Source organism: Lampris incognitus, chromosome 6 (assembly GCF_029633865.1).
Source record: "Lampris incognitus isolate fLamInc1 chromosome 6, fLamInc1.hap2, whole genome shotgun sequence".
NCBI lineage: Eukaryota > Metazoa > Chordata > Actinopteri > Lampriformes > Lampridae > Lampris > Lampris incognitus.
The window spans coordinates 7,075,061-7,094,527 of NC_079216.1; the positions used below are offsets into that span (position 1 = coordinate 7,075,061).

Genomic DNA, 19,467 nt, shown 5'->3' on the forward strand with positions numbered 1-19,467 from the left:
GGCCACGTCAGCCATCATTTCCCTCCCGTCTCGTCTCTGAACAGACGGGGAAATATTAAGAGCCGCGAACAGATTGAATTATAAAGATGAAAATTGAACAGTTGCCCTTCTGGATATAGCTGATGGCAACCACACGAGTCTCTGTACAGCCGAGGTGAGATTAATAGAGGTGCAGGACAAATGACGGAACAAATAAACCAACAGTAAAGCCAAGGCAACAAGAAACAGCACACCCAACACACGAGATGAATAAGATACAATCAACAGACAATAACAGTACAGCTATGGAGTGTACCTTATCCATCTGAAAAATAAACCGGACAGTAATATTGTCGAGTTTCATCCAGCGACCTGACGATGATCCTGTACAGTTTCTTCAGACGTAATATACTGCTGAATAAAATGGGAACCCGAGTGGTTTGGAGGGAGGGAAGGCGACCTGCGGTGTTTTTAAATACAGGCCGGTATCTCATACGGGCTGAACTGTACAAGTGTAGATCAAATAGGATTTTTTTTTTCAGTGGAGATTGCTGGTGGGGGGACGGGACCCATTTCAATGCCGTACCATTTTTTTCCCCCGTGTCTTTTTATAGCAGTCCTGTTTCTGCAGCGATTACTCGGCTGGTGGTGTTCGCGGTTATGAAACGGCTCATGTAACCCCAGCTCCAAGCCTTTGTGGCGGGGCCTGTCAAGTCTCGGGTTTGAGCTTTGTTTTTCATTTTAACGTCCCGTTTCTGTAATTGCCCAGGTGACCAAGACAGAAAATGAGGGGTTCAAATTCTGGGTGAGATTTCCATCACCTGAGAAGAAAACCTACAGCTACAACGTGATTGCCAGCACGAAAGCCGGGGAGGACTGCAGACTACCACGTGCCTCCTCCGATGCATGTGGAGTCGCCAGCTGTTTCTTTTCACCTGGCAAAGAGGAGTTTCACCAGGGGGACATAGCACATAATTGTGTGTAGATGGATAGGTGTGTAGATAGATAGATGACAGAGCAGGTTGAAGCTAACTTTACATGTAACAGCTCAAAAAAAACCCTTTAGAATTTACTATATTTCTGCATAAATATGACCTAAAACGTCATCAGATTTTCACACAAGTCCTAAAAGTAGATAAAGAGAACCCAATTAAACAAATGAGACAATCATATTATACTTGGGCATTCATTTATGGAGGAAAATGATCCCATATTACATATCTGTGCGTGGCAAAAGTATGTGAACATTTGCTTTCAGTATCAGTGTGACCCCCCCCCCCCCCCCCCCGCCTTTGTGCAGCAATAACTGCAACTAAACGTTTCTGGTAACTGTTGATCAGTCCTGCACATCGGCTTGGAGGAATTTTAGTCCATTCCTCTGTACAGAACAGCTTCAACTCTGGGATGCTGGTGGGTTTCCTCACATGAACCGCTCGCGTCAGGTCCTTCCACAACATTTCAATTGGATTAAGGTCAGGACTTTAACTTGGCCATTCCAAAACGTGAACTTTATTCTTCTCTAACCATTCTTTGGTAGAACCACTTGTGTGCTTAGGGTCATTGTCTTGCTGCATGACCCACGTTCTCTTGAGATTCAGTTCATGGACACATGTCCTGACATTTTCCTTAAGAATTCGCTGGTATAATTCAGAATTCATTGTTCCATCAATGACGGCAAGCCGTCCTGGCCCGGAACAGCAAAACAGGCCCAACCATGATACTACCACCATCATGTTTCACAGACGGGACAAGGTTGTCCTTTCTCCAAACACAACGCTTCTCATTTAAACCAACAAGTTATATTTTGGTCTCATCCGTCCACAAAACATTTTTCCAACAGCCTTCTGGCTTGTCCATGTGATCTTTGGCAAACTGCAGATGGGCAGCCATGTTCTTTTTGGAGAGCAGTGGCTTTCTCCTTGCAGCCCTGCCATGCACACCACTGTTGTTCAGTGTTCTCCTGATGGTGGACTCATGAACATTAACATAAGCCAATGTGAGAGAGGCCTTTAGTTGCTTAGAAGTTACCCTGGGTTCCTTTGTGACCTGGCTGGCTATTACATGCCTTGCTCTTGGAGTGATCTTTGATGGTCGACCAGTCCTGGGGAGAGTAACAATGGTCTTGAATTTCCTCCATTTGTACACAATATGTCTGACTGGATTGGTGGAGTCCAAATTCTTTAGAGATGGTTTTGTAACCTCTTCCAGCCTGACGAATGTCAACAACGCTTTGTTTGAGGTCCTCAGAAATCTCCTTTGTCCTTGCCATGACACACTTCCACAAAAATGTGTTTTTGTCTCATTTGTTTAATTGGGTTCTCTTTATCTACTTTTAGGACTTGTGTGAAAATCTGATGGTGTTCTAGGTCATATTTATGCCGAAATATAGAACGTTCTAAAGAGTTCACAAACTTTCAAGCACCACTGTACTCACCGCTCAATATTGTCCTCATTTCCTATATCTTGTGATTGTCTATACGTACTTCTATATATTTGCAACATATCTATATTCTCACCACTTCCTGTATCTTTTCAGTATTGTCCCCCTCCTCTACATCATGTCATTCTGTGCATTTCTGTGTCTGCGAAGGTGAAAATCGACAAAACCCGTTTGATCAAAAAGTCTTGAATAGCCCCGAGAAAAGTAACTCACTTCACCCTCGCACACGTCGCACCACTTCCTTTCACTTTCACCGTAATGATCCTCCCAAGGTCGGACCCTCCGCAGACGCCAGATGCCCCCCACCCCCCCAGACACACACACTTGCATGCAGTGTGGGACGTAGTATCTCTCTCTCGCTCGGTACAGTCGCTCGCCCGGTGCCGCGGGGGCGGGGGTACGCAATCTGAACTGTCAACCACTCTACGGCAGGAGGACTGTTATACAAGTACAGAGCTCTAATTATCCCCCAATGGAGAGGCTCGTTATGCTAATCGGGCCATTGTGCCAACACGGGCCCCTATATACAAGGCTTCTAATTAGGCGTGCTTACAGCTAACAATAGCGCATGCCAATGGCTAACTAAACAGCGGGGGAACCATAGGAGCCGCCCGCTAATGCTCTGCCGCTGTGTGTTCTTCCAGGTCAGAGACGGTGGTGGAGAGGATGTTGTGTAACTGGATGTCTATCTGCCTCTACCAGTTTCTGAAGGTAATGTATGGCTTTGGAGGGTCAGATATAATGTATATCTGTGCAGTGCATTTGATAGTACATTGAATTATTCATGCTCACGGGGGCCATTTCTCATGCTTATTTCCCCCCCCCCCCCCCGAGCAAGAAAAGTAAATTGATTCGGCAGCAATTCATCTTGCTGCGTTTCCTATGTGCTCGGCCTACCAACGCAGTCTATCTGCTTGAGCACCTGGTGTTTATTAGGGGACGCCGGTGTTAAACTAATTTGACTTCTTGTAATAGGTTGCGAGTCCCTGCATTTACCTCAATGAGCTCTCTGCACCGGCAGCCATTATTATTATTAATCTGCGTCGCTGGCATCTTCATGAAGTAAACATACAATTTGTGAAAGACTGTGAGTGTGTGTCTGTGGGGGGGGGGGGGTTTACACATTTACATATGATAATCTTACAGTTATGGGAGGATGGTGGCTTTTTATTGTGTATTATAATGTACCGACTGAATTATTTTTTTTCCAGCTGCAATATCTTTGCCAGCAGTCAGTCAGTATCACGTCAAGTCTGCATTAGGCCTAAAAAGAATATTATGGCGTCCGGGTGGCGTGTCGGCCTATTCCGTTGCCTAGCAACACGGGGATCGCCGGTTCGAATCCCCGTGTTACCTCCGGCTTGGTCGGGCGCCCCTCCAGACACAATTGGCCATGTCTGCGGGTCGGACGCCGGATGCGGGTGTGTGTCCTGGTCAGTGCGCTAGCGCCTCCTCTGGTCGGTCGGGGCGCCTGTTTGGGAGGGTGGGACTGAGGGGAATAGCGTGATCCTCCCACGCGCTACGTCCCCCTGGTGAAACTCCTCACTGTCAGGTGAAAAGAAGCGGCTGGCGACTCCACATGTATCGGAGGAGGCATGTGGTAGTCTGCAGCCCCCCCCCCCCCCCCCAGATCTGCAGAGGGGGTGGAGCAGCCAGCGACCGGGACGGCTCGGAAGAGTGGGGTTATTTGGTGCTCCGGCAGCACACACCGACGTAGAAAGAGATTGAAGTAGTTTTGCAAAACAAGGTGAAGGGAAGGGTGAATCAGGTAGTCCGTTTCCCAGACAGAGCGGCGTGCTGTAAATAATGTGCCGTTGTCGCTCCCAAAAGAAGCAAGAAGGAGGTGCACAAGGTGAACACTGGATATGTGAACATTTATTTCCTGTCTAGAAAGAACGCGCATGTGATGAGTTCATCTGACCTGATTGTTTCGAGAAATGTTCTTCCTGCCAGCTTCCCAACCAGCCATCTTGCCGTGTGTGTGTGTGTGTGTGTGTGTGTGTGTGTGTGTGGCGCAGGACTCTGCAGGAGAGCCCTTATATAAACTGTTCCGTGCCATCAAGCACCAGATCGAGAAAGGGCCGGTGGATGCCAGGGTGAAGAAAGCCAAGTACACCCTGAACGACACGGGTCTACTGGGGGACGATGTGGAGTACTGTGTCCTGGTAACACACACACACAAGACACGTGCAAACACCAGTAGGCAGACACATACAGAGACACGTGCACACAACAGATAGACAGAGACAAACATAATCACTCAGAGACAAACATAATCACACAGAGACACACACACACACAGGACAGGCAAGCACAGAAATACACCCAAACAGCCAGGTAGGTGGAAACAAACACACAGACAGGCAGATATACATAGAAATATACACACACACACACACACACACACACACACAGCCCTCAGGACAGCATACACAATGAGAGAGACACACACACACACACACACAGCCCTCAGGACGGCATACACAATGAGAGACACACACACACAGCCCTCAGGACGGCATACACAATGAGAGACACACACACACACACACACAGCCCTCAGGACGGCATACACAATGAGAGACACACCGCATACACAATGAGACACACACAGCCCTCAGGACGGCCTACACAATGAGAGACACACACAGGCAGATAGACAATCACACACACACACACGTGCGTAAACACACATATTTAAACACAATACACACACAAAAAGTGCCCACAGGTGTCCGGGTAGCGTAGCGGTCTGTTCTGTTGCCTACCAACACAGGGATCGCCAGTTCGAATCCCCCGTGTTACCTCCAGCTTGGTCGGGCGTCCCTCCAGATACAATTGGCCGTGTCTGGGGGTGGGAAGCCGGATGTGGGTATGTGTCCTGGTCACTGCACTAGCGCCTCCTCTGGTCAGTCGGGGGCACCTGTTGGGTGGGGGGAGGAGAGAGAACTGGGAGGAATAGCGTGATCCTCCCACGCGCTACGTCCCCCTGGTGAAACTCCTCACTGTCAGGTGAAAAGAAGCAGCTGGCGACTCCACATGTATGGGAGGAGGCATGTGGTAGTCTGCAGCCCTCCCCGGATCGGCAGAGGGGGTGGAGCAGCGACCGGGACGGCTCGGAAGGGTGGGGTAATTGGCCGGATATAATTGGGGAGAAAAGCCCCCCCCCCCCTAAAAAAGTGCCCACAGGCAATCACACAGAAACATGGAGTACTGAGTTTTGGCGAGAGACACAAACTGGCACAAATGTGCACACACACGCACACACACACACACACACACAACTATACTCAACCTTACACAAATCCCATAGGCAGATGTGCAGACACAGAGCCACGCCTCCTGGTGAGAGACGCATACTTACACATACAACCCACTGACAAACACACACCTGCTAGCACAGAACCCACTGGACACACACACACACACACACACACACACACACACACACACACACGCTAAACCCACAGTGAAGCAGAAAAACACACAATACAATCAGACTGACATCTCACCAAAGCCACACACATGGCTGGCAGCCAGCGTGGCACTCTATATTGTATCTGTTGAGCATGCAAAGCCCTGTGCAGTTGCCTTGGTAACCACCGCCACCCCCCCCCCTCCACCCCCACCCCCCCCCAGGCGATTGCCCACTTTCGTGTGACATCCATTCTCGGTGTCAGCGTTCTCGCTTAGGAAAACCACACAAGCCGACACGCTGCCGCGTAGCGCCGGGGCGCGGCTCCTGCAGCGCGGCGGCCGCCGACGGCTGCCGACCTCCCCAAGCCGCCCGTCCGCCCTGTCCGAGCGGGCGCTGGCTCTCCTCATTGTTGTCCCTTGGTCGAATAATCCTGCGTTTCTCCTCCTACATAATGTCCCGGTAACGGACGCCGACGCAGCAGCCAGCTGTTCCCCGTTACAGTCGGCCCGGATAGAAAGACCCGCGGGTAACCGCGTCGCCGGGGACAGTTATCGAATTAGGCTGAATTGCGCGTAGCCCGCTGTGATGGATGGCCGCCTGTGATTGACTTTAAAGAGGAGACGATGCTTCGCGGGCGAACCCCCACACACCCCCCCCCACACACACACCCCGCCGCCGCCGCCGCCGTGCAGCCGCCGAGGTCTGATAGCCTCCACTTTTTATTTTTATTCCCTCATTGTGTTCGTCCGTGGACGGATCGGCGGCGCGCCCGACGGCGTGATGCGTGGTGGCGTGTGAGATTCGAGGCGTGCCCTCCCGCCGCATCCCGGGTCATTAGCAGCCAAGGTGACAGAGCCCTGTCGGATGTCGCCACCACGCGCGTGTGTGTGTGTGTGTGTGTGTGTTTATTTTTGTGTGTGTGAACCTACTTAGCCTGGTCTCCATGACAACGTGGCCACAGAGGGATTTGGCGAGTGTGTGTTTGTGCGTGGGCGTTCCGGCCTCGTGTGAGCATCTGTTTGTTTGCGTGCTCGTGTGTCTGCCTTGTCTGGTCATGTGTACAAGTTCTGAACATGCTCTCTCCCTCTGTGTGTGTGTGTCTGTGTGTGTGTGTGTGTGTGCGCTCAGACCTTACAGGTGCTGGTTCAAGGCGAGGGCCCGGATGTAACCCCGGTCAAGGTGCTCAACTGTGACACCATCTCCCAGGTGAAGGAGAAGATCATAGAGCAGGTGTACCGAAACCTCCCCTACTCGCTCCGGCCCAAAGTCGACAGCGTCACACTGGGTAAGTGCTCCTCTTCTCACCGGAAAACAGGAAGTACGGGCGTCCGGGTGGCGTGGCGGTCTATTCCGTTGCCTGCCGACACGGGGCCCGCCGGTTCGAATCCCCGCGTCACCTCCGGGTTGGTGGGGCGTCCCTCCAGACCGTGTCTGCCGATGGGGAGCCGGATGTGGGTATGTGTCCTGGTCGCTGCACTAGCGCCTCCTCTGGTCGGTCGGAGCGCCTCATCAGGGGGGAGGGGATGCTGGAGGAGGGGAATAGCGTGATCCTCCCACACGCTACGCCCCCCCCCCTGGCGAAACTCCTCACTGTCAGGTGAAAAGAAGCGGCTGGTGACTCCACGTATGGGAGGAGTCATGTGGTAGTCTGCAGCCCTCCCCGGCTCGGCAGAGGGGGTGGAGCAGCGCCCGGGGCCGGCTCGGAAGAGTGGGGTAATCGGTACAATTGGGGAGAAAATGGGGGGGGGGGGTAAGAAAACAGGAAGTACAGACAGGAAATTGGACTAGTTTTGGGCACTATCGTGGATGTGTAGTCCTGCGTACTCCGACGAGGCATGTTTATTCCAACTCGATGCTTTTTGAGATAGTCAGACTTCTTCGTGTGAATGTTTGAACTCTCGAGCGGAGCGAGCTGAAGATGTCAAACCCAATTTCGTAATACCGGTTTTAAGTCAGTCTAACCGCCTTTGCCGGCGCTCCTCAGCTTCCCCGCACGATTTCTCCAGGAAATGTACTTCCTGCCGCTAAATAATGTAACGGATCCCGGGAGGGAGCGGGACGTCAAGCGGGATATCTCACCCGCTGAAAGAAATTCATTTTTCATCCAGTTGAAAATCATTTTTAAGTGAGTTGATGAAAAAAAAAAACCATTGATTACTTATTTAATCTTTATTGATACATCATGTCTCGCTTTGTTCGGGTTTACGAGGCGGAGAAGTGACTCGGCGTCGGCGACACGGGCAGCGCCGTTGTCGCCCAACTGTACGCTGGCGACTGTATTCATAAACCTTGAGGACTTCGAGCTTGAGAAGTTAAAGCCCTATGGAGGTTTTTCAGCATCAAAGGCGGTTTATATTTCTACGCATGCTGTAGATATCGGGGTGGGGGGGTTCTTCCATTTTTATGCATTTTAGATAAGGAGATATCCTTGTCCTTTCATGGGGAATCAAACAGATAACGCCCCTTGCATGTTAAATGAAAATTATGGAGCAGATGGAGCTCGGGTCTGCAAAATTATGTCCTTTTCCAAATTCCAGTATCATGGCGGGCTTTGCGGTAATAGTGCCGCTCCTGCCAAATGAACACAGTCCCCACCACTCGGTGTTATTCGGAGGGAGCTGTTCTGCCACCCCCCCCCCCAACGCCTCTGTCGAAACCGAGCTCTGCCGTTTGAAACTGGGGACACGTCCTCGCTCTGCATGGTGGATTATAGGCTGGACAGATGGACAACAAAACCCCTATTGTCCGTTTGTTGCGAGGTTCAGATCACACGCCATATGTTACCCTGGTATCGTTCACACGTGACAAGAGGGGGTACAACCAAACAAACCTGTAAATGAAATTACAAGCAAAAAAAAAAAACAACTTCTTTTTTTTCAACTCGTGACTTACTGTTCCAACACAGAGTGGCGCCCCGGTTCCATGGGGCAGATCCTGTCCGACCTGGACCTGACCTCCCAGAAGGAGGGCCGGTGGAAGCGCATCAACACCTTGGCCCATTACAACGTAAGCAGTGACATCATTCCTCTTCCTGGTGCATAAACATCCAGATATCAAGGAAAAGTAGAGACATGAAAACGATAAGGCGATGAGGAAGTAGCAGAGAGGTACTGAAGTGTGTGTGTATGTGTTCTTATTCAGCCATATTTGAGATTTTGATGGTAAGGGTGAGGTCAATTTTGGCCGATCCTCATTTCTTCAAGGGTCTATGTCAGAGTTAGGATTTGGGTTTAGTGTTAGATGTAAGATTAGGTTAAGGTCATGCATGTAGTTCTGATGGTTAAGGCTAGGGCAGGGGTTGGCAACCTATGACACGTGTGCTCACGGTGGCACGCGGGGCCATTAACACGGGCACGCAGAGCAATTCAATGAAACATATTTTTGACGTACTTTTTTGATTAAAAAATTGAATACACAATTTAGCCTAATGGTAAACTAAGTGAACCATTCAATTTAAGATAATACTGAAATACTTAGTCTCAAAATACACCATAGTGTTTGACAGCAAGAGAGCGCACACAGGTTACGTGGTCTATCATGCCCCCCCCCCTCTGATCTGCCCGCGAGTGAAGCATTAGAGCGGTAGTGACAACGTAGCATAGCTCAGCCCCAGCTGGCTCACATCAAAGACCTGTTGCTCACCGGGGGCCAGTTTGCCCAAGATGCCGATGAAGACTCGGCAAGAGCCAAAGAGGAAGCAGACGTCGCAGCTAAAGATCTGTTGGCTGTGGTAGAGAAGCAGTTGAACCGTCTGTAAGCTGGAAATGCCAACAGTGGATGTGGTGATGGAGAGGGTTCAGCCGGGGAGCGTCCCTCAAGAGGCTCCAAGAGGAGGCAGGCTCTCTAGCCCAAGACACTGGAGACATGATGAAGGCTCTTGCAGGTAACGCTGATTCCTTGCGACGGCTGCAGGATGAGGTCCTTAAGAAGTCAGCAAGGCTTCAGGGATTCGAGGCAAACTCCCAAGAACTGCTGAAAAACCTCTGTATCAAGGCCCGTAACCTTTCCGTCTGCCAGGGATGAGACTGTAAACAACTCGGCAGAGGAGTCTTTTCAGCTGCTGCCACTCAGTTGTGCCGCATGTTGGCCATTTTTCCTGTCCGTGCCGTCAAATGGTTCTGAACGAAAGTGAACAATAGCCCTCGGCTTTTGATGATGTCACCGAGGAAACAACATTAGCTTTCATCTGTCATTCTGTCTGTCATTTTGCAGTTGTCTTTGTTATTGGAACAAGGAGAAATGTTAAATTATACATTTTCTGCTTTGTATCGTATTGTTTTTTGTAAGAATCTCTTTTGAGGTTTAAATAGAAAATCTTAAAAACGTTGCACAATTACTGATGGCAGAAGCGCAAAAAAAAAAAGTAGGCTGTCTAATATTTGCCTCTTTCAGCCGTCTTGGACAAACGAACGAGGCAGAGCTGTACTGCTATGGAGCGCGTCCACAGGTGGCGGATTGTGGACCGCTCCCTCAAATATGGAGGACAGCTGCGAAATAAGCAGGCTTACCTGACAAATAAGCTGTCGTGGACCAACAGCAGATGTTGCTACCAGGGCGCAGCGGGCCATTGGATGGCACTGGTGGACCTATAAAAAGCTGCAAAGGCTCCATAACGGCGCTGTGACAAGGCGGTTGAAGGTCGCCTTTAAATAGACCTGCTCTACACTGGGCAGTAGCAGTGTAGTACCTGTAGCTGGCGGACGAGCCAAACCGTCTGGCCAACGGTAGCTTCAGGACAACAGGAGGCATGCTGGGAACTCTAGCATCTGGTCTCCTGTACTGCGGACAGAAGGCAACACTGTCTATTTTTACCCCAAACCCAAAATATGCCTAACAACTTGTTGAGCGTGTTTTTCGGCGGCCAACACCATAGCTGATGATGCCGAAAAAGCGGCATGTTCACAACCCGATGTGCCGCCCAAAAGCAAGCCACACAAGGGCAGCTATGAAGTCGTACAGTGCGTTGCTTAACACGGGGGGAAGCCATTCTCTGATGGAGAGAATTTAAGGAGGCTTTCCTCGGCAGTTCGCAGGTCATATTTGATGGGTTACCAAACAAAGACACCATCATCAAAGAAACGACCGTTTCTGTGAGAGCTGTGGAGAGACGCAGTACAGACATGGCTGAAAATGTAAGACACCAGCAAACTCCTGCACTGAAGGATGCGTCGCTGTTCAGCGCAGCTCTTGATGAGAGTGTGGATGTAAACCATGTTCTACGTCTGGCAGTGGTTACCAGATATTGCGACAAACAGGGGTCACACTAAATCAGTCGGATTGAATTAATTTTCTTTTGTGCCCTAGTAATTTTCATACATTTGCACAATAATAAAGTGTGTGTGTGTGTGTGTGTAGAGCACACATCTTTTGGCATGCAGAAGCTAGAAGAGGAGACAAACAGCAAGAGTAAATAAACAGATAAATGCTCACTGTGAAAATGAACTGCCGGTTAGGTTTGTAATTCTTTTAAGTGGCACGGGACAGCCAAAAGGATGCCGACCTCTGAGCTAGAGTGTGAGGGTCCTCGCAAATATAAACAAACAAAGACATTGTCCCTAGGTGTGTGTATGTGTCGGCCCTGTGATGGCCTGGCGGCCTGTCCGGGGTGGCTCCCCGCCTGCCGCCCAATGACTGCTGGGATAGGCTCCAGCATCCCCGCGACCCTGAGAGCAGGATAAGCGGTTCGGATGATGGATGGATGGATGGAAACTGTATGCGTGTATTATCGAACGTGAACACACGTGTTCCTGTCAATCATGGCGAGATGAGATGTCAGTGCAGGCAGGGTACATACAGGTATACCCTCATATGTTATTATATATCAGGATATTAATTTCTGGGTATTTGATGTGTGGTCATGAATTGATATAATTAAAATACAAGAAGATGACAGGTTCTGCCATCTTGCCTGCCATTTCACCATAGATAATAGAGTCCGAGTCTGGTTTGTCCCCTCCTCGCACCACTTATCTGCCCGACACTGTATTGATCCTTGGGTCAATGGTTGCCTTCACATATATCCACTACTCACCTCCCATTCCAGCCACTTAAATCCACTTCACCTTCTCCCTCCTGATCTCCTCCGGCTGTTGTTGGAGCCGAGCCCGGCCGCCGTGGACTTATCGGCCCATGTCAGGGTAGTGCTAATCACAGTATTTGTGGTGCTCAATAATGAGTTGAAAGCCAAAAGAAAATGGCCGGTAAATTCCCCGATACAGAGCCAATACAGCTGTCCCGCTCGATGGCATCGATTATGAATTAGTCGCGGGGCGTCTGGCGAAAAGAGGCTGACCTCAGTGACGGCGGCCAATGAAGTGGAGGTGTGTGGTGCGGGCGTAAGCACTTGTGCGTCCGTACACGTGTTGATAAAGTCAAGGTGAAAAATGGTGCCTGAAAGTGCGTCCGTTTCCCACATTCTCCTGTGTGTAGCTTCTTATCGCCAGCCTCAGCTTACAGAGCACGTTAGCAGGTTAAGAAATAGAGGGAGAAGAAAGAAGACTTGAATGGCGTAAGTCTGAGAACAGAGCTGCTTGAGCCAAGGACACGTACAATATAAACAGTTCAGTGTGTTTAAGGGTAGTGTTAACCTATCATAGAGTCAGAAACTACTCCTCTGTTCACCAAATATACTACTATTCATTTTATAGTCTCATCTGTGATGTGTCAGATGCAGCACGGTACACGAACACAGTAAGGTTGCAGTACTCGACTGTGGACTCGGTCCTGAGTCCACATTTTGAAGGTCTCGTCTCAGACTTCACAGCTCGATGACTAAGCTTCGCCTCGGCCCCGGACAGTGCGGACTTGTGATCATTTTTCAAAACCGCTCCCGTTCAGGATTTTAATTTCCTTTTTTTAATTTATGAAATGAATATTTAAACTTTCCTGAGGAGGGCAGTAAAGTGCAATCTAATCTTGTCTCGTATTATTTTATTGTTAATAATTCATGTCTCTGGAACATTGGAAAATTTGAATCTGAAACTTTCCTCGGCGGAGGATTAAAAAAAACTTCAATATTGCAGGGTGGTGAAATTCTGACGTTCACTACAGGGGTAGACCACTACAGTTAGAGTCCTGGTGTTTAAGTGGACTTGCACTTTCCTGGTGTCTGTCTTCACACAAGTTTTGGCCCCATTGGTGTTGAGTTGGACTCACCACCTTGAAGTGTTGGACTCGTCCCTGACTTGCCTGGCTGAAGGTGGTCTGGACTTGAGTCCTCTTGTCCACAAGGCCAGAACGTAGCTCAGTAAAATGAATGATGTGCTGTTGTTGGCTTGGTAATTATGAGGATATGTGTGGTTATCATCCCTACGTGTGGGCTGTGTGTTTCAGGTGCGAGACAATGCCACGCTGGTCCTGTCCAGGGTTCTCCACACACAACAGAACTACGACCAGAACCAAGAGAACCACGAGGAGAGTAAGTCTGTCTGTCTGTCTGTCTATCTATATCTACCTGTCTGACTGTGTCTCTATCAGTCTTGCTGTCTGTCTGTGTATCTATCTGTCAGTCTGCCTGTATGTGTCTGTCTGTCTATCTATCTATCTATCCATCTGTCTCTCTGTCTAGCTGTCTGTGTGTTTATCTAGCTTTGTATCTATGTCTGTCTGTCTGTCTGTCTGTCTGTCTGTCTATCTATACGTATCTATCTGCCTAAACTGTGTCCCTGTGTGTCTCTATCATTCTTGCTGTCTGTCTGTGTATCTATGAGTCTGACTGTATGTGTCTGTCTAGCAGTCTGTCTGTCTGTCTGTCTGTCTGTCTGTCTAGCAGTCTGTCTGTGTATCTATGTGTCTGTCTGTCTATCTAGCTTTGTATCTATGTCTATCTATCTATCTGTCTGTCTGTCTGCCTGTCTGTCTGTGTAGCTCCCTGTCTGTCTGTGTGTGTATCTAGCTATGTCTGTCTATCTATCTATCTAGCTGCCTGCCTGTCTGTCTGTCTATATATCGATTTATCTCTATCTATCTCTCTGTCTGCCTGTGTGTATCTATCTATCTATCTATCTATCTATCTATCTATCTATCTATCTATCTATCTATCTATCTATCTATCTATCTATCTATCTATCTGTCTGTCTGTCTGTCTGTCTGTCTATTGATCTATCTCTCTCTCTGTCTGTCTCTCTGCCTGTCTGTGTAGCTATGTGTCTGTCTGTATATCTATCTATCTGTCTGTCTGTCTGTCTATCACACGAACCACACCATTTTCCTGTCTCACGCTCACATACTGTACTGTGTTTCATTGTTTCAGCTGAGGGAGAATTAGCATACCAGATGTGATGTGAACTTAGGAGTTTAATGCCTCTCCTAGTCGTCTTCCCCCAGAGTCGTCATCAACATCCCTGAGCTCATTCAACATGCTAATACGCCTTGTTTTATGGATATACGCTTGTTTTTTTTTTGTGCTCACAACAAGACGCGCTTTCATCCGCTGCGCCGCTCTGTGTGCTCTTAAAAATAGTCGGTCGTTTTGAGCGTCTCCACAAGACTACTCCCTCTGTGCTCACATTTGTGTCTGCGAACACCCTGCCGTTTGTAGCCCGGCGGTGTGTCATGTGGTTTGTCTCCGAGAGCATGCAGGAATACATTAGAAAAACAGCGAGAAGTCATCAAAGGAAACTTGTCTCGCCCTCCAGGGAACGCCCTGTTGGAAGATGACAAGGTTTTCCATTTGGTGAGGCCGGCGGACGAGCTGGACGAGGTCAAGTCGAAGAGGGGGAGCATGAAGGACAAGTCCACGACCAAAGCCATCACAGAGATCTATCTGACACGACTTCTGTCCGTCAAGGTAAATATATATATAAACTTAGAACAAAAAGTAAGGAAATTTGGGTTTGGCGGATTATTTCTTTGTTGTAACAATGCTTCTTGGCAATAAATCTTATATCAGGCAGCTGATTGTCAGCACCTGGGGTACGAGAAGCTCAAAACAAGAGTCAATAGCAACAGCAAAATAAGCTGTTTGGCATTGGCAGAGTAGATTTGGCAAATTTTTCATGGGCGCAACCCACATACCCAGCTCTGCTACTCATCCCACAAATGCATGTTCCTTACATATGTGGTACCATTTAAAAGGGAAATAAACAGGCTTTCCAACGGTGTAAGATTTATTGCCAAGAAGCATTGTTACAACAAAGAAATAACCTGCCAAACACATATTTCCTTACTATTTGTGCTAAGTATATATATATATATGTGTGTGTGTGTGTATGATCTAGACTTTATATGTTTAAATGTATTTTTCAACCTAAAAGTTGCTGAAAACTGTTTCTCTGCCTGTGACAAATGCAGCAATTTATTTTTCAGTCGCCACCATTGAAAGAGTAAAAAAAGGTATTTTTTGATTGGTTGGCTGCAGGTTTGAATGGTGTTGAAATGCCAAATGGAGATGTTCAATCAATGCTGGTCAAGTCAGAGTATAATAAAGGGTCGCAGTTCAGGTCTGACGGCTAAAATACCATGAGAACAACCCTTCGATGAAATTAATCGAAGTACCTTCACATGGAGGCTAAACGCTGGTGTCTGGGGACGTATTTTAAGCGTTGGTCTGCCTCCCTACCCCGGCTCATATTGTGTGTGTTTGTATGTGTTTTTTGACCCTCTTCAGGGAACATTGCAGCAGTTCGTGGATGACTTCTTCCGCAGCGTGCTTTGCTCGGGGGCGGTGGTGCCGCCGGCGGTCAAGTACTTTTTCGACTTCCTGGACGAGCAGGCGCTGAAGCACGACAATGTGGACGAGGAGACCATCCACATCTGGAAAACTAACAGGTAGAGCAGATGTGCACACGCTGTCATGGACCGAGCTGGTAGACCAGAGAGATACAGGTGGTTTTTTAAAATAAAAAAATAATAATTTTTTTAATCTACGAAAAGCAAACGAAGTAACAAGAGCACTTCTGACAATACTTCTGGGCCCATGAAAGAGGTCAAAACAACACAAGTAAACTAAAGCACTAGCAGAAGAGAACTGAACAGCTCAAACTGAGACACGGGGAACATCTAAAGTGGCTGATCGGCCCATTCAGACACACAGGGGGGTTGACACGAAGTCGCAACCACTTAAACAACTACAATAACGACAAAATGTGTCAGTATCGCACTACCCAATATTGACTAAGGAGAAATAACAAAACAACATCATTAAAAACTCAGTTGTCACAGAAATAATAACAAACTAGTGGGCGTCCGGGTAGCGTAGCGGTCTATTCCGTTGCCTATCAACATGGGGCTCACCGGTTCGAATCCCCGTGTTACCTCCAGTTTGGTCAGGCATCCCTACAGACACAATTGCAGGTGGGAAGCCGGATGTGGATGTGTCCTGGTCGCTGCACTAGCGCCTCCTCTGGTCATTCAGGGCGCCTGTTCGGGGGGACTGGAGGGAATAGTGTGATCCTCCCACGTGCTAAATCCCCCTGTTGAAACTCCTTACTCTCAGGTGAAAAGAAGCGGCTGGCGACTCCGCATGTATTGGAGGAGGCATGTGGTAGTCTGCAGCCCTCCCCGGCTCGGCAGAGGGGGCGGAGCAATGACTGGAACGGCTCGGAAAAGTGGGGTAATTGGCTGGGTACAGTTGGGGAGAAAAGGGGGGGGTCAAAGTAGTAAATGCTGCCCCCCCCCCATGCAGGAGGAACATGGTGCAGTCCAGTTGGCAATCAGCACCATTTAAACAGGTCTGATGCAGCCAGACAACTCCAGCAGCAACCCCCAGGAACTGTTCACTCCAAGAAAACCAAATTATCTTCATGAAAATGTAAAATAAACCCAAGTTAATGCAAACTAATATAACAAGTGCTGTCAAAAGTGCTAATAAAGCTGAGAGTAAGTTGTGTAACACAGAAGATCGATGTGTTGACTTATTTATCTGTATATGTGCATTCTGAGAGCACACACACACTCTCTCTCTCTCTCTCTCTTCATTAAAAGTTGTTGTATATATTATGTGAAGGTATTGGTTTTCCTCTGGATCCATATGGATGAATATTTGGAGAAACTAAATTTCCCGGAGGTGTGGGTCTTAGGTCTAAGGACAGAGGGTGCTGTCTGCTGCCATCTACCGTATTGTTCATCGTGTGAACGTAAAGCCCTCTGACACTGTGCGTATAAACTATAGACTGCTGTACAGATAAGCTTGATTTGACTTCATGTATGAACGGGAGTGTGAGGTGTTGTTTGCTTTGGCCCTGAGATGCTCTCCCCTGAGTGCCTGCTGGGATAGCGCCCCCAACCCTGAACTGGATTAAGCCAGCGTGAAGTATGAATGGATGAATGAATGAATGAGGGTTGAGTCTTTGGGGAGACGAACGCCTGTCCTGCGTTCTGGTCTGTAAAAGTCAGCCAGAACCATCATGCACAAGCTCTCTCATTTATATCTGGTTTAAACGACCGGGATTTCACTCCCACCTAAAACGACCATGGGCGGTCATTTTGACCGCCGGTTTTTAAACTCTAGATAAATACCCAGTTGAGATTTTAATGCATTACATATGTTAGTATGTCTGTTAGGAAACGGCTGACACCAAAATTAACATTTTAACAACTATAATACTATTTTTAAACAATTTAAACTTCAGAGAGACATGGTCAAACTTGAATAGCAAAATTGAAAAAGTGAAAATATTACCTGAAAAACAAAACGGAAAACACATATTGCTAATCTAACAAACATAACAAGGCCTATATTCAATTCAGTTCAATTCAATTCAATTCAGTTTATTGTCATTAAAAACAATGTGCAGGCACATGTTAAAAATGAAATGAGGGCTGTGGCTTCACCAAACAGTGCAAGACAGACACAGACAAACACAGCAAACATAGTATAAGATATACACACATGAAGACCAGAAGCTAAAAATAAGTTAAAAGAGAGCTGGAGTACAAAATATTTAAAAATATCTACAGTCATTCAGTGGGTAGCCAGGTTCAGGTGGGCACCAGCTTGTGGGAAGAAGCTGTTTTTGAGCCTGGTAGTGCGGGCTCTGAGGCTCCTGTAGCGCCTCCCAGAGCACAGGGGGGAGAACATTCCATGGTTGGGGTGGGTGGGATCTCTGCTGATGCTCAGACCCCTTCGAAGGCAGCGTTTGTGATAAATGTGTTTTATGGCTGGGAGCTGGGTACCGGTGATATGCTGGGCCGCCTTGACGACCCGCTGCAGAGCTTTCTGGTCTACTGAGGTGCAGTTGCCGTACCACACTGAGATGCAGCTGGTCAGGATGCTCTCTATAGTGCAGTGGTAGAAGTTGGTGAGAATTTTGGGGGATAGACGGGCGCTCCTCAGCCTCCTCAGGAAACGCAGGCGTTGTTGGGCCTTTTTCACAAGGGCCTGGGTGTTTATTGTCCAGGAAAGTTCCTCGCTGATGTGGACTCCAAGGAATTTAAAGCTGGAAACATGCTCCACTTCCACCCCATTGATGTGTATGGGGGAGTTGCTGCAGCTTCTAGACCCCCTGAAGTTCACAATCAGCTCCTTTGTCTTCTGCACATTGAGTACAAGATTGTTGGTAGTACACCATGATGTGAGGTGCTGAATCTCGTCCCTGTAGGCCGTCTCATCATTGTTGGTGGTACGGTCAATGACTGTGGTGTCATCTGCAAACTTAACTATAACATTTGAAGGGTGAGCTGGCAGGCAGTTGTGGGTAAAGAGGGAGAAAAGGAGGGGGCTCAGAACACAGCCTTGAGGGGCACCGTGCTGAGGGTCAGTGTGGAGGAGGTGTGGTCACCTAACCTAACAGACTGAGGTCTGTTGGTCAGAAAGTCCAGGCTCCAGTTAAAGAGGGAGGGGTCGAGGCCAAGGGAGAGGAGTTTGGTGGTTAGTACCAGTCTCTCAAAGCACTTCATGGCAATGGGGGTGAGTGCTATGGGTCGGTAGTCATTCAGACATGTGGGTGTTGGTTTCTTGGGGACAAGAATGATAGAGGTGGTCTTAAAGCATGTCAGGACTATGGATTGGGACAGTCAGAAGTTAAATATAGTTGTGAAGACCTCAGCTAGCTGGTCGGCACATTCCCGGAGGACCCGACCTGGTATGCCGTCCAGTCTGGCAGCTTTCCGTGTGTTCACTTTGCGCAGTGATTCTCTGACCTCTGCGATTGATAGAGTGAGCACCTGGTTTTCTGGGTGGCTGGGAATTTTTGTGGCTGAGTCAGTATTGTCCTTGTCGAAGCGGGCATAGAAATGATTTAGCTTGTCTGGCAGGGAGGCATCATGGACAGTGGGACCGCTATTGGGGCTTTTGTAGTCTGTGATAGACTGAATGCCTTGCCACATTCGCCGGGGATCGGAGTTATTGTGAAAGTGGTCCTCTATTCGTAGGGAATATTTATGTTTGGCTGTTCTGATGCCCTTTTTGAGGTTGGATCTGGCTGCGCTGTAGGCCTCACAGTTACCTGACTTGAACGCTGCATCCTGGACTTTCAGCAGCTGCCGGACCTCACTGGTCATCCAGGGTTTCTGGTTTGGAAAGGCGCAGATTGATTTTTTTTTATGTGACACTCTCAGCGCAAAAGTTAATGTAGGCTAGTATGGCAGATGTCTGTTCATTAATGTCTATATGGGAGCCATGGGTAGCTGAATGTGAAAAAATACTCCAGTCTGTGTTTTCAAAACAGTCCTTGAGTTCAAAGACCGTTCC

General features: G+C 48.3%; 1 protein-coding gene across 1 annotated transcript in view; it reads left to right on the forward strand.

The window, feature by feature from the left end:
- The window catches only part of plxnb2b (plexin b2b), a 91,429-nt gene that overhangs the window by 67,203 nt on the left and 4,759 nt on the right, over positions 1-19,467 (forward strand). The window contains 7 exon segments of the mRNA XM_056281148.1: positions 3,064-3,130; positions 4,438-4,584; positions 6,966-7,122; positions 8,743-8,843; positions 13,170-13,254; positions 14,474-14,625; positions 15,445-15,605. Of these exon segments, the coding sequence (XP_056137123.1) occupies positions 3,064-3,130; positions 4,438-4,584; positions 6,966-7,122; positions 8,743-8,843; positions 13,170-13,254; positions 14,474-14,625; positions 15,445-15,605 (870 nt within the window).